The sequence below is a fragment of the Nymphaea colorata genome, chromosome 10 (genome assembly GCF_008831285.2).
Source record: "Nymphaea colorata isolate Beijing-Zhang1983 chromosome 10, ASM883128v2, whole genome shotgun sequence".
NCBI lineage: Eukaryota > Viridiplantae > Streptophyta > Magnoliopsida > Nymphaeales > Nymphaeaceae > Nymphaea > Nymphaea colorata.
Genome location: NC_045147.1, coordinates 4323937 through 4338834, shown reverse-complemented (window position 1 = coordinate 4338834; position 14898 = coordinate 4323937). Strand labels below are relative to the sequence as shown.

Here is a 14898-nt window from a genome sequence, read left to right as displayed (position 1 = left end):
TGGGTAGCATAGAAGCAACGGAAACAGCTAAGAAGAAGAAACTGTACACCTTTTCCGGAAGGGAAGAAAAAGGACACACGATGGACTCCCATCTGAAAAACACCAAGCTGCATGCTCTTTGTTGCTCAATCATAAATGGAGTCGAGAGAGAGATGCCTCGATCGAATAATTAATTAATAAACAACCAAAGGAAACACAAGAACAGAGTTCACTTCATTCATCCTTGCTGACAAGCCCAGCAGCTTGCTAACATGCTTCCTTCCCCTAGTTAGAGATGCCGATAGATCATATTTGAATGAGATGTATATTTAACGCATCATACCCCTTTTTTACCTATCTATATATACATATTCAAATTTAGATTCAAATTCCGAGAAAAAAATTCTATACTATATCCACATTTGAAAATTGAATTTTAAATTAATATCCCAAATCTGAATCCAACTTACATTATAGACCTTGTGTATAATTAAGATATTTATTGAAAACTATATCCAATTCCAATCCAAATCCCATCAATATTTACTCTTAATCCAATTAAAAGTCATTTAATTTGATCCAAAAATTCTTAATTGGATATCAAATTCTTTTCCGTATCAACTTTTTTATGCAATTCGATCGATAATGAATCTGAAATGGATTTACAACATTCCTACCCCTACTGATTCTTTGCAATCATCCACATCCCATATCGACACGCTAACAAACAGGCACAGGTAGGACGACACAGTTGGACACAATTTAAAAAAAAAAGACATTATTTTTTGCATTTTTCTTATTAATTTTAAATTTTGCATATTAATTATATAAAATATATTGTCACCTATTTTCCATTTTTCTTACGTGCGTTGTATTAATTTTACATATTTTTTTTATACACATTTATATACACATATACTTCCTTTACTGTATTCTTGTACCTTTAAATTTTAAATTTGCGGTGTCCGTAGCTGCTCAACACTTATCCGTGTGACTTAGATCCAAATGTCCCCACAGCGGAGCTAAACCCGTTTTCGAGCGTGTATCGAAACACGAACTATCCCTTCGCTGCCTCCCAAAAAATTGACGCGGGAAAACAACTGAAAGAAGATAACAGCCTCAGGAAAGATGAGGGTCGTTCTTGAAATTTTAGAGATAGGTATAAATAAGCCTTTCCCGCCTCCCCCATTTATTTTTTTGGGCTTCTTTCTCTCTCCTATCGTGAGCTTTCTCATAGGGTTTTCAGGTTTCGAACGGCCACCTCCGGCCTCCCCTGACGGCTGGCCGCACGCCGGAGCGGCGAACCAGGAGTGGAGGTGCCGAAAACCGTTGGGGGGTTTTATCATACTTTTTTCACACCTTTTCGAGTCCCTTTGTTCTTTGATCGCGCCCCTTTTCTTCTTATTAGATCCTTCAAGGGTGCAGGGCCAAACATTGGCTAGTTTCTGATTTGATCTGTTCGTTTTCTATTTTGTCTTGGGAACGAAGGTTTTTTCCGAGTTCAGAAGCAGCGGTGAACAAAAATGTGTTCAGAGGAACTGGATGGAAAAAGCAACAGAAGGTGTCTTTTGCTTTTTTTTTTTTTTCTATTATTCTTTTCGCGAGCAGAAACAATATCCGCCTCAAAGACAACTTAATGCCTCATTTCGTTGACATGTAGCAAATGCACTTGAACCTCAAGAAGGAAAAAAGCATGTGCAGAAGAGAAACATTGGTAAGGCAACTGACGGCAAAGAATAAGATAAAGCTCCTTTGAGGTCTGTGAACGTAAACAGACGAGGCAGGGAACACAAAGAATCAAAGATTTCCGGTTTGTTTTTTTTTTCCTAACTTCCTGGGATTCTTGAAAACACCTGTGGCCAAAATTGGGTTGGGTTTTGTTGTAACTTTCATTTCTATCTCCCTCTCTCTCTTTTCTTGACAGATAAACAGAAAGGTAAAAAGAAATTGACTTTCAAGTTTTGAATTGATCTACTGGTTCAGGTGTTCCGGACATAAAAGAAAGAGAGGGGTTGCCCCAAGGAAACAAGAGGCTCCGACAGTCTAAACAGGTAGCAGAGAAACGGAAGCAATCGGTAGCAAAGACAGAAGCAAAAACAGGTTTTTTTTTTTTTTTATCAACTTGAGGAGCTTATTATGTATTGAAAGCACAATTCTCATATTGTTAAGCCATTGCATCGGTGGCAATTAGCAAAAAGAGAGATCTCTTGTGAGATCATATCCCGCATGGGACGACGAAGTGGATGGATATCTGCAGTATCTTCCTTAAGTAGCAGTTTTTAACGTTCCATGTACAGAAGGAACATGGACATCCTGTTCTGCATATCACTGTCTTGTCCCAGTGGGCAGCGAATGAATCTGTCTGCATTTAGATGAAATCAGAAATCCAGAAAAGTATCTGATCTGTCTGCCATTTACAATGGCAGGACAATGGCACTGCAGAAATTCAAATGAAAAAATGAAAGAAAAATAAGAAAAGGCATTCCATCAAACAAGTTCCTGCCGTTAAAGTTGGTTGTTACTCAAACAACTTATGAATAACCATTTCAACAAATAGTTTATGATCTAACTAACATCCCACATCTCCCCAACATCTTGAAGGCTTTCATGCTCAGAGAAATATACCCAACTTGAAGCCACAGTATTATGGAGACAGCAACTATGCGAGTTATTCCATTGAAAACACTTGGGCAGCACATGGGATACCCAACTATGCGAGTTATTCCATTGAACACTTGGGCAGCACATGGGATACCCAACTATGACACATATGCCACCATCAACACATACAGATGCAACTATGCAAGACATAGACCCCAGCTTTAACACTTGCTTATCACAGCATTTCACATATACAGCCATCAACCTGTTGGATGCATATAGCTGCAGGAAATATACCCCAGCTTCAACACCAAACGAATCTGCACTACCAATGCTAAAGCCAGCAACCACACAATCTTGCTCGGGACATCAACGAAGCTGAAGATGATCGATGAAGCTGAATTCTCCCAGGATGTTGATGAAGTTGAACTTGTATTGCAGATGACCGAGCTTTGTGTACATGGTGATGATCATGGCGAAGCATTTTCAGGGAGAGCCTAAGGGCATATGAAAGGGTTTCACACTGTTCCACCATTGCTGTTTCATGTAAAAAAAAAATGCAAAATATGAAACGTACTTGTACCAAAGCCCTTGCGTTTGTTCCATTCTGCCAGTTCTGTGTTCGATGTTTGCATTAATTTGAATTACATGGATTGTGTTTGTCCATTCTAGCTGCCGGAACAGTGGTTCGAATGACCTTTAAGTAATATCATACAATTCATAATTGGATTCCACATGCACAGTAAAGTATATATATATATATATATACTTTATGAGGAATTGAAGTTAGCTTGGCTGCCAGATGTTATCTTGGTTAAAGTTTTAAAATTTTTTGTTGAATTTTTAGCTATAGACACACACACACACACACACACACACACACATATATAAGAGAATTCTATCCTGCCGTGTGCTGGATGCTAAGTCACATGGGTACGGGTACAGTTTGGGTACGGGTACGACAGGGGCGAAGCCATAATTTTTTTTAGGGGCGAGCCAAACGGTCCAACGAACTTATCCGGGTAGGGCCAAACTAAATTAGAATCTAAAAAATACACACAACTAAATTTTTTTAATGTAATTTTTTTTTTAGTTAGTTGGGGTGGGGCCATGGCCTAGGGGTACGGGTATGGACACAATAACTTTAAAGAATGTGGGTACAGGGTTACTGCAGGATATATTTATGTAATATGTAGATATGCAAAATAACACAAAAAAATCAAAATGAAAGCAACATTTTAATGAACAAGTGATATAAATAAAAACATTATATGTTAATGGACAATAACTCTAAGAATAGAATGAAAAGTAAGGTGGAAAAAATTAAATCAAAGTAAAATTAAATAGTTTGGATCTAAAGGTACCCAAGTGTGTCCAAGTAGCCATTTTGGGTACGGCCGTACGGGTACGGCGACACGAGTACGTGGACCTTATTGAAGTACTCATATGACTTAGGCTGGATGTTGTCAGATAGCTAAAAACTAAAAAACCATCGTTAAAAGCACCATATATATGATAGAATTCTATCCTGCTGTGTGCCGGATGTTGTCGGATAGCAAAAAATTAAAAATCCATCGTTAACAGCAATGTTATCCGTATCGTACGATACGGACGCGTATCGTACGATACATATCGTATAGGACAAGAAGACCTCTACGATACATCGTTTAAAGACGATACGTGTCCGTATCGTACGCGTTTCGCACGATACATGCGATACGGTAGTCGTATCGCACGATACGTGCGATACACCCCCGTATCGCACGATACGGGGGAAAAATTAAAAAGGGGCCCGACGGCCCCTTTTTTACGCCTTGTTTTAGAACAGACGCTCCTCTTTCTCTCTTTTCTTGTTTGTAAACGCTACAAGAGACGTGGGAGGGAGAGATTTTCTCCATTTGCATCAAGTTTTGCCAATGAAGAAGCTTTCTTTCTCGTTGTGGGGAGTCTAGGGACGGTGGGAAAACTATGTCAATATGTTTTGAGTTTTGACTTCTGAACTTATGAATTGTGATGTAATTGATACTCTTAGCCTCTTAGGTTGCTTAGTGTGTTATTTTGATTTTTTGAATGTTTGATTTCTTATTTTGGAATGTCTTGTTCATATGCATACTTCATAGTTCATACTTCATATACATGAATGATGAATGTTCCTTTAAATACATTTTTCTTGAATTTTTCTGATTTTTACTAGTTTTTTCGGATTTTTTTTAGATTTTTTCTGAGTTTTTCTATTTTTTATAAATTTTTAACATTTTTTATAAATTAAAAAATTAATTTTACGATACGTTACGATACATTTACGATACGTTACGATACGGCGTATAGGTCGGCCCGACCGATACCCGATACGATACGGTAGTGATAACATTGGTTAACAGGACCATAAATTTTTGCTACGCCATAAACCGTCACTAATGCTCATGTGACGCTCGTTTTTTAGTGACATTTTTTAATTTTTAGCCATCCGATACATGACAGCATAAAACCCTATATATATGTATACTTTGCCACAAAAACCATCCACTGTCATTACAATTTGATGAATACTATCTATATCAGTGTTATTAAATTGGTTTCTGAACTGAATCCCATTTAAACAAATTGAAATATACACAAAAATTAATTGAAAATACCAATTTTCAAGATTATTAAAAAATTAGTCAAAACTTGACATATGGCACCTCTAAATCATCTGCACGATTGGATCAGAAGATCCAGGCTGACTGGGGCCAATTCTGATATCACTGATCTATATAGTTTAGTTTATTTAACAAACAACAAGTTTTGAAGCAATGTCATCAAATAGATTAACAGCTTATAGTGCTGCTTGAGTGGTTGAAGCTCATGTTGCTTTTGGGAAACATGATGCCAAAAAACCTGTGAGCCTATCTATGCCATCAGATTAAGTGAAGAAACTAAACATTTTAGCATGAGACACACAAGGGCACCAACGATATTTCTCACTCTCTCTCTCCTCTCGGTCTCTCTTTTTTCTTTCACATTATATCCATATGTTATTATCTACACACCTGTGTGTGTGTGTGTTTGTGTGTGTGTTTTGACTTTTGAGAGATGATATATTACTGGTGCATCTGGTTCTTGTATTGCACTTTATGTTTGAGTGGCATATTTGTGATTCTTGATTCCTCCTTTGCTAGGCTTTCATGTAAATTTTCTTGATTGAGCTTTCTTCATGTCTTTCAGGATTCCAATTGCCTAACTGAGTTGTCCTTTGTTGCCTTCACACATGGGATTATCCTCAGAGAACTGTTCTCCTTTTGATGTTTTTGATTCTGATGAATTCCCCAAGTATTTCAGTGGCCTTAGCACGTTGCTGGTTGCTACTATTCAAGAGCTGAAAGATCGAATTTCTCAGATAGAATTCATTTTCTGCAGCCAATTGTTCCCTAATTTTCAAACTGAACTTAGCAAATATAGGAGCTTGAAGGAAAGGTTATGTCAGGCTAAGAAGGATGCAGAAGCTGACTGGAAGCAGAAAGAGGACTCTTTACTGCTGTTAATTGAGGATCTTAGAAGAGAAAAACAGGAGGCACTTGATCAGATTCCTCAGATCCAAGCGTCTTTTGAGCAAGATAAGGCAGTTTTAGTGGAAAATTTTAAGGCTGAGAAGGAAAAATTATTACAAGTACATGAAGCAGAGAAAAACCATTTATTATCCCAAGCAAAAGGTCTGCAGATGAATCTAGATGCTGCTGGGTTCAGAGAACTGCAGCAGAAGGTAGAAGAAGTTGATGGTGGAAAGGAAGTGCAGAAGAAACTACAGCAACAGATCAAAGAGGAAGAAGAGGAGTTAAAATGCAGAGAACTGAATCTAAATAGTATCCAATCAAAGTTGTTAAATGAGCAGCGAACAGCAGAACTTGTTCTTCGTAAATTTAAACGATTGAAGAAGATGTACTTCAATTTAAGGTATCAGTATGAGATACTTATTAGCAGGTCTGGTTTTGTCGCTGAAAGTGAGCTCCCCTGCCAGGAAATGGAAGATGAATTTGGTTTTCTGTCCAACCCTACAAACTCACCTTGTAAGATTTTTAAGTCTCTTTTTTCCTTCTTTCTTTAGAAACTTTAATCAGTCATCTTCATGGTAAATTGTTTTCTTCATGTTTATGTTCCACTTTAAGCTTTGTTCATGGAGTTGATTTATTCATAAATTTATTTGTGCTATCAGATCTCACTTCCTAACCTTGAGGTTTGCTGAATGCTAAGGTTAAGAATAATGGTAGGCAGGAAACTGTAAGAAGGTGATGATGATCTAAATACGGAATTGAATCTGAATGTCCACAATATGTGGGACAACTAAGTTGTTCCACATGCTGTTCTCAAGGGCTGCCATCGGAAGTCCAGAAATCTTTGATTAAATTTAAGTGTAGCACTTGAATTAATTTCTGACTTACAACATTAGGAGGTTAGAGTGAATTTATTAACTTCACTACCAAGAGGGAGTAAAAGAGACTCTCTCTCTCTCTCTCTCTATATATATATATATATATATATATATATATATATATATATATATATATATATATATATATATATATATATTATATATAGCTAGTTCCAACTTCCAACAGCCATACAAGACTGATGAAAAGAAAAATAAAAGAAAAAATAAAAATTATACAGAAAGAAATAAAAAATATGAAAACAAAACTATAGACGACCTTAGGTACATAATTTTATCAGCCCCCTAAACTTATGGTGAAATAAACAGAAGCTTTCTAAGATGACAAAAATCATGGGGATGCCAAGGGCTTGGTAAAAGGATCTAGTAGCGGATGTTTTGTCTACATGTTCAGTATTTTTCAAAAAGAGACTTGGATACAAGTGGCAATAAATAAATAGATATGCATATATGCATTTATGTGCATGTGTAAAAATTACAAGCTAAAAGAAAAGTTGGAAAGTAATATAGTAAGACACTAAAAAGAAATGGGTTTATTTTGGAAATGTTAATAGAAAAGGTGAGGGGAGTGTTTTTTTTGGGGGGGGGGGAGGGGGTGGGGGAGTAAAACAACAACTATACGCTATACGTTTTCATTATCCTTTGTTGGGGCTAGGCACTCCTTCTAGTGTTTCAGCCACTTTATCATCTAAACACCTGAATTTTTAATAATGCTAGAGGCAAACTGCTTTATCCATTGTTGTTCTTATGCCAAGTTGCTTCATTGATGGAGCTACTGCTTTAGCTTGTGTAAAAGAATCAAGTGTTCTGTTTTGGTTTTTGTTGCATATTTGTCATACTCGTTTTTCCTTTTTGAATTTTTAGAGCCTCATCACTTTCATCTGACAAGTCTATTTTATAATTTTCATCCTTGTACATCTCAAAAGAACCAACCTCATTGAAAATATGCTTCTTATATTTCTTTTGTTCCTTAAATGACTCTAAACATTTACAAATTTTCTTCCTTACCTCGTCTGCCACTTCATTACATGGTTCAACTTCTCCCTTCACTCCGGCAATATGATTCTTAAGCTTATGATACTACCACTCATTTGTTTTTGTCAACAGTTATATTTTACTCTTTTTTTGCTTATGAAGAGGGATTCTCCACTCCCATACATTATCTTTTTGTTGTGGAAATGAAGGGGTCCTTGGAGATCCTTCCTCTGACATTTTTGTGGATACTAGTCTAAAGATTAATACTCCAAGTCTCCAGTAACCCTGCATTATGACAACTTTTCAAACATATATAAACCCTACAAGTACAACCAACAATAATCACTAATGTAAAAATACAAACACTTAACAGATTTGTGCATAACTGCATATTGCATAACATGTAAAGAGGCAATAGTCCGTGTGAACAAGGTAAAATCCAAATCCATCTTATAGTAAGTAGTAACTAGTAATGGTATCTTTGCACGTGCTAGATGTGGTGCTAACTTTGAAGAAGATAGAGAATATGAATAGCCTCAAATTATTCTATTTAGAATTAGTCCTGCAGTAATGGTAAGCTTTTTAGTTATCCAAGTTACTGAACCTACTTGTGACTTAATACAACACGATGAGTCTGGGTGGAGACAGAATTACGCGGTTCATGTCACCAGGAAGAAGGGGATATATGCTCAGGTAAGTGATTGGGACAGAATGACTAAACAAGAAACTTTGAGTGTGTACAATATTGATTATTGAGTATTGAAATTCAAAAGAAAAAATTTATGTGATTTACTGTTATCAATAAATAACAAATGAGGAACACGCAGGGTAAACATGAAAAAAATATGAAAAGGAGTAAACTTGCAGGGTAAAAATATGATGAATAAATTTGATGAGAAAAATATGAAAAGGAGTAAACATGCAGGGTAAAATAGCATTGGCAGCCTAAATAACATTCAGATGAAAACATTGAACGATTGAAAAGCATGAGAATAACCCAAAGTTAAACTTCGACACCTTGATTGAGCGGCTGAGCCTTGAGGGCCTGAGGCTGAACGCATTAAGGCGAGACATCCCAAGTCAATACTGTCAATGGCAGCTAAAAGAAGGGCACATGAGCAGAGCGAGAGAGAGGCGCAGGAGCAGCGTGAGAGTGTCTGAGAGCGAGCAGAGAGAAAAACAGACAGTGACATAGAGAGGGAGAGAGAGCACGACAGGTTGGAAAAGAGAGAGAGAGAGAGACCGGCTTGTACTGGAAGAAATGGCAGTCACCGGAATACTCAACTCAAAAAAGGTGGAAAAGAGAAACGTTAGAAAACAAAAGGGAAAAAAACAACCAGAACGTACCTGAGAAGCTGGTTTTTTTGTTGACGCTGATGCAGTCACCGAAGTCACTATTCTTGCTAGAAAAGTTGTTGATGCTTGTCCCTCCTTGTTAAACCCTTTGACCTTTGTTTTTTTTGATGAAAACGATGATCGAAGGTTTCTTTTTTTATAACTTACCCTTTAGTACCAAAGCCCCCAAGGACTTGTTCCTTTTTCACGCTGATGCACACACAAAACTTGGCCAATTTAAACTCACTTGGTTCATTGTCAGTGAACAAGTCTACATATTGACTCTTTTAAGTTTTTGTCAAAAAATTCAACAAAACTCGGACTAGTCCTCTTTGACTCTTGGCCCAGTCAACTGAGTCAAGGTCGAGTCTCACTGAGCTTTTAACTAAACCGAGTCCCCCTACTGGGTTGATCCAGTAGGGGGCGAGCCGAACCGAGTCAACGATCTGACTCGAGGAGTTTTTGAACATTGATTAGCATTACTGTTCACTTATTACATTCACAGATTAAAAATGAAAAGCTTCGCTGAAAAACTTTTAGGATTTTTAGGACTTTTTTCTTAAATAATTATCAAAATTTTCTCGATATTTTCAGTTCTACTGCAAAATACCGAGAAAAATCTTGCCATTTAAAAGTACATACAACAGAAAGATAAATGAACAGAGGAAACTAAATGATGCAAAAAAGAGAAAAAAAATACTTGAGAATGAAAACTATACAATAGAAAACTATGGATATATACACACACACACACATATACATATTGGTATAATTACACATATGGAACCATGGTGACATAATTTAGGATTATTGGTATTCCATCTCATCGCTTATCTTCCCATTTCCTCCAGTCTCACATCTATCTGCCAGGCAGCTACAATCATTTTTGCATGTTCATTATTTATGCTGAGAAAGTTCCATCGTCTGTGCAAAAGCTATGTCAATTTGATCTTGGTGCCTCAACTTTTGCAGATTCTAATGATGGAGACTCTAGTACGAGTGCTAGTCCATGTGATGAAAACAAAGTGAAAGATATCCAATTTGTGACAAAAGAATTGGAAAACGTTAAAAATTCTGATAAATTGGGGAATCCTGTTGCCCCGTGTTTGAGCAACAAAACTTCTTTTCATCAACCACAGAAACGTCCAGTGAGAGTACGAGCAGAAATCCCTGCTGGTCTGAAGCGTTCCAACATATCATGGAGGAACACCCGATCTCGGCAAGGACCTGGAGGAGCTGATCCACATGATGACTTCCTTGACACACCAATGGAGCATATTCGGGAGAATCTGAAGAAAGTTTCTTCTTGTAACCTTCATCTGAAGATTCCAAAGGAAGAAGTCCAGGGAATTTTGGTGGCACCGCCAGAACACACGGATGCTGATTCAGAAGAGGAGACACAGGAAACAGATCCAGGTCCTGCTTGTCCCAGGCAGAAGACAACTGCTGCAAGAGGAGATGGTGGGGGTTTTAAGTATGTAGAACCAGTAAGGAGAAAAGGTGACCGTGAGTTCCTTAAAGGATTTGAGTGTAAGCAATGCAAGAAATTTTATGATGCTTTGCAACAGGATGGTGGAATTGATAGCAGTAACAAAATCCAATGTGAGCATCATGATGGTGTTTCACGACATAGGTATAGATATCTACCTCCTTCTACGCCGGATGGGTTCTGGAATATAGGGTTTGATTCAGATGCATGAGATGATGCTTGTTTCTGCATTTGGCTCAAATATAATCTAACCCAAGCAATATGAGAAATTTTAAGATGCTGTGCTGGATGACAGTGGAAAAACCCACTGGGGTTTCACAACATTGATATTGATATCTACTTCCAACACTGGAAGGGCTCTGGAATATGGAATTTGATTCAGATTCATGAGATGATGCTTGTTTCTGAATTTGGTTAAACTTAATGAATCCTAAACAATCTAAGAATACAATGCTGGAACGAGATGACATTGGAAAAAGCAGCAGTAACAAAATCCAACCTAAGCATCATGTTGGTGTTTCATGGCACTGATATGAAGATCTACCCCCAGCACCAGATGGTCCTCAAATGTAAGGTCTGTCTCAGATGCATGAGGTGCTTCTTATTTCTGCATTTGGTTGAGACCTGATGAACATATCACTTGCTGGTGTTTCCAGACCGTGATCCTGGGGTTGATGTAAGTTTTGATGTACTGCTTGTGTAGTGGAATGTGCATTACATTACTTTGAATCCTTTTTTTTCCATCTGTAGGGCTGGGTTATGAGTTTCTTTTGTTAGCAATGTTGTCAGCTACATTTCCCAATCTGTTAACCTATTTGATCTGCTCTAGCAATTTGACTACTCTTATGTCTATGAGTAGTTTATTGCTTCATTTTATGCTGACTAGCTGAAAAGTAGGCTTGGTCAGGTTGAACTGGCTTTGTTGGTATAGGCTTGAAAGCCGCAGATTGCATCCCACTCTGCTCTCACTTTTCACATTTGGTGGGAGAATTTAAACTTTCTGGGGCCTAATGCAATTTGAAATCTACCTATCACGAACATGCTACAGTTTGATCCAATATCTTGACCACATAAGAATCTATTAAGGTCTTATTCATACCAAAGATTGTAACAAAGAGTTGAGTAACTGCTTACTTAGCCTGCTTTAATAGGTCGAAATGGATCTACCGACAGTTCTTTTCTATATTCTCAGAGGATTTGGAATATTTTTGTGGTAGCTTGAACACTTTTTTTTTTCCCACTAGAAGAATCAAGGAAAAATTAATTGTCAATATTTTAACAGGACCTATTACATATACCATTGATCCTTTCCAATGTTGATATTTGTGATGTAGACTCATAGCACTACAGCTGCAGGTTGATTGTAATCGTCTAGTGGCTACTCTGGTTTAGTTTCACTGCAGTTTTGTTTTTGTAGAAATAAGTTTTAGAATGAATTTCTAGTGGGATACTTTTTGGATGTTTAGAAATTTATGTATGCCCTAATGCATTTGAGTTTTAATAGCCACTTTTGTAGCTTTGGGGATTTCTTTTGAGAAAGTTAACGTTTCAATCGGAGAACAACAGCTTCAATGCATTTCCTGAGTGTTACAGGCTCTTAGGGAATTTTGATTGGACCTATAACCGTCTCTGGTGCACTGATCCAGAGGCAAAGGCATGCCATGAAGTCCGAGTATATGGGCACTGTTAAACTCGAAGAAGCTATTCAGGGTGTTCATAACAGTGTTTGAATGAGTACCGTGTGGTGCATAATTGCCTTCTCAGACCAATTATCCAGGCAATCGGACATGCCGTTATAGTCGTTAGACTATCAAGAATGTGGTAATCCAACTCCCGAGGGCCTATCCTACAAGATGCACAAACTCTCCGAGGGTCAATTGTTGACACGATTGGATGTACCGACACCGACATTGTTATACTGAGTCCGGAAGCGGCTGTTGCGTGTGAGGCAAGAAATGAGAAAGAACACCTTGTGAGATGCCGCTGACAAGGCATAGCTAAGGAAACCCTGTTATGTGCGAGACAGTTAAAAATTAAAATTCTATCATTAATGTAGAGTAGCATGAATCATTGCTAAAGATATCATGAGCCCTGTATCATAAATCGTGTTAATTCTCATGTGGCAACTGTTTATTAATGATAGATTTTTAATTTTTCAGTATATGACGGCACACTGCATCCAATAAATATATATATATATATATATATATATATATATAATTGTTACCACCAGATGATGAAAAATTTAAAATTATTACTAAAATACCATGTAACGGTTTATGGTATAGTGATGCTTTTTTATGTTTTTAATAATAGATAATAGTATATTTAAGTATGATTTTTAAATATTTAACTATTTGACAAGGATATATATTCTATATGGCGACAGAGAGAGAGAGAGAGAGAGAGAGAGAGAGAGAGAAAAGATTTCCTTGATAGCATTTTAGGCTGCATAAAAACGTGTGTTTTGAAAATCTTAATTTGTTCAGTTCCATATTATATGTTAAAAACTATAGGTTTAAGATTGGATGGAGGGTGGTTTGATCTTAAGTATATAGATATGAGATCTTAAAATTTTAAATCACTATGAATCTCAAATATGAAGTGGAACAAACACAACTTCACGGTCTCTAATAATTCTGCATGAGGCATAGGACGACCTCACGTATCACGAGACTGCCTGAACTAAAGTAAACGTGAGTACTAGCGAGTATCGGATCCTTGTATAACAAAAGCAGCAGTGTGGATCCATGTCAGGTAAGATCCGGGTCAAATTCGGTTCAAACAGAGAACCGCTCCATCATCGATTGGCAACGCTCACTCGTTTCAGTCCTCAGGTTGAGAAGAGGACCATCCTCCGCTCCAATTGGCAGCCGCGCAACCACGTCCTCCATCCACGTTATCCTTTCCCATCGCACGCCGTCCGTTCCTCACCCAAACGCCTTCCTTCGCCACTCATACTCCAGCCTCTCCATCGTCTCTTCCTTTCACCTTTCGAAGCCCCAGAGTACGAGAGAGAGCCTAGCTTGCCGCCGGAGAAAATGAACGCCCTCCAGCAATCTTCCCTGGCATTCCGCCTCCACACAGCCGCCCTATCGTCAAACGCCATCCCCAGGGCTGCCAGCGGCGCCGCGGCCCTCCGTTCCTCCTCCATCTCCGGCATCTCTTTCCCCTCCCTCCGCCTCCTCCGCTGCGCCGGGCGGAGGAAATCCGGCGCTGCGGGGGCGACGATGGTGGACACAGCTGCGTCGAGCTACGCTACGGCCCTGGCGGACGTTGCCCGCGCCAACGACACGCTCGAGATCACGAGCGGCGATGTGGAGAAGATAGAGAAGCTCTTCGAGGACGAGAACGTGCTGGAGTTCTTCGCGAGCCCCGTGATTGGTTTGGAGAAGAAGCAGAAGGTAATCGATGAGATGGCGGCGGGGTCGAAACTGCAGCCGCACACGGTGAACTTCCTCAACATCCTGGTGGAGATGAAGCGGGTCGACATCATTAGGGAGATCGTCAAGGAGTTCGAGGCCGTCTACAACAGGCTAACGGACACCGAGCTAGCGGTCGTCACCTCCGTCGTCAAGCTTGAACCCCACCACCTCGCCCAGATTGCGCAGACGGTTCAGAGGCTCACTGGAAAGAAGAACGTGAGGATCAAGACGGCAATCGACCCGTCGTTAGTTGCCGGATTCACAGTGAGGTACGGGAGCTCTGGGTCGAAGCTCATCGACATGAGCGTCAGGAAGCAGCTCCAGGAGATCGCCGGGAATCTTGACGTCAAGGAGCTGGTGGGATCGCTGAAAGAATGATCCTTCTGCCATGTGGATGACATCCTGTTCGGTGAGGCCTGGCCGTTCCCTCTCTTCTTCCTCTGCGTCCTTTTCTCCTCTTTCAGTTTCTATGTAGAATTATTGTTTATTCCCCTTCTGTTGCCAGCAAACATGTAAGGGCCGAGAGACGGGCCTTTTCATTCCGAATGCTACTCTTGCCTGTTATGTTACGGGAGCTTAACGAATTGAAGTTGGATTCTTTCAAAGCTGTGCTTTATCGTGGAAACGAAATTTGACGGTACTTCGTTATGTTCACGTTATATCATCTG

The 14898-nt window shown here is 38.9% G+C and overlaps 2 protein-coding genes across 5 annotated transcripts; both read left to right on the top strand.

Moving 5' to 3' along the window:
• The first annotated feature begins 1176 nt into the window (after nucleotides 1–1176).
• LOC116261784 (protein gamma response 1) lies at nucleotides 1177–11657 on the top strand. 4 transcript variants are annotated; one of them, XM_031640638.2, is made up of 6 exons: nucleotides 1177–1540; nucleotides 1640–1789; nucleotides 1963–2079; nucleotides 3022–3095; nucleotides 5788–6626; nucleotides 10289–11657. In XM_031640638.2, the coding sequence occupies exons 5-6, from the start codon at nucleotides 5831–5833 to the stop codon at nucleotides 11014–11016; spliced, it is 1524 nt and encodes a 507-aa protein (XP_031496498.1). In that variant the 5' UTR covers nucleotides 1177–1540; nucleotides 1640–1789; nucleotides 1963–2079; nucleotides 3022–3095; nucleotides 5788–5830; the 3' UTR covers nucleotides 11017–11657. The 4 variants fall into 4 exon arrangements, with proteins under 4 accessions (XP_031496498.1, XP_049936288.1, XP_049936287.1 ...); XM_050080331.1 differs by having other exon boundaries at nucleotides 3022–3153; XM_031640640.2 differs by lacking the exon at nucleotides 3022–3095 and having other exon boundaries at nucleotides 1181–1295; nucleotides 1468–1540.
• A 2054-nt stretch (nucleotides 11658–13711) lies between these two features.
• LOC116261913 (ATP synthase delta chain, chloroplastic-like) lies at nucleotides 13712–14835 on the top strand. The gene has a single exon (XM_031640852.2). It carries the CDS (start codon nucleotides 13847–13849, stop codon nucleotides 14606–14608), a length of 762 nt encoding a protein of 253 aa, XP_031496712.1. The 5' UTR covers nucleotides 13712–13846; the 3' UTR covers nucleotides 14609–14835.
• Nucleotides 14836–14898: the final 63 nt, after the last annotated feature.

What these genes read in the sequence shown, in the direction of transcription:
- LOC116261913 (XM_031640852.2), top strand. Translation starts at nt 13,847, where the DNA reads ATGAACGCCCTCCAGCAATCTTCCCTGGCATTCCGCCTCCACACAGCC.
- LOC116261784 (XM_050080330.1), top strand. Translation starts at nt 5,831, where the DNA reads ATGGGATTATCCTCAGAGAACTGTTCTCCTTTTGATGTTTTTGATTCT. An exon ending in CAACCCTACAAACTCACCTT is followed by an intron (nt 6,627 to 10,288) that starts GTAAGATTTTTA and finishes CAACTTTTGCAG; the next exon opens with ATTCTAATGATGGAGACTCT.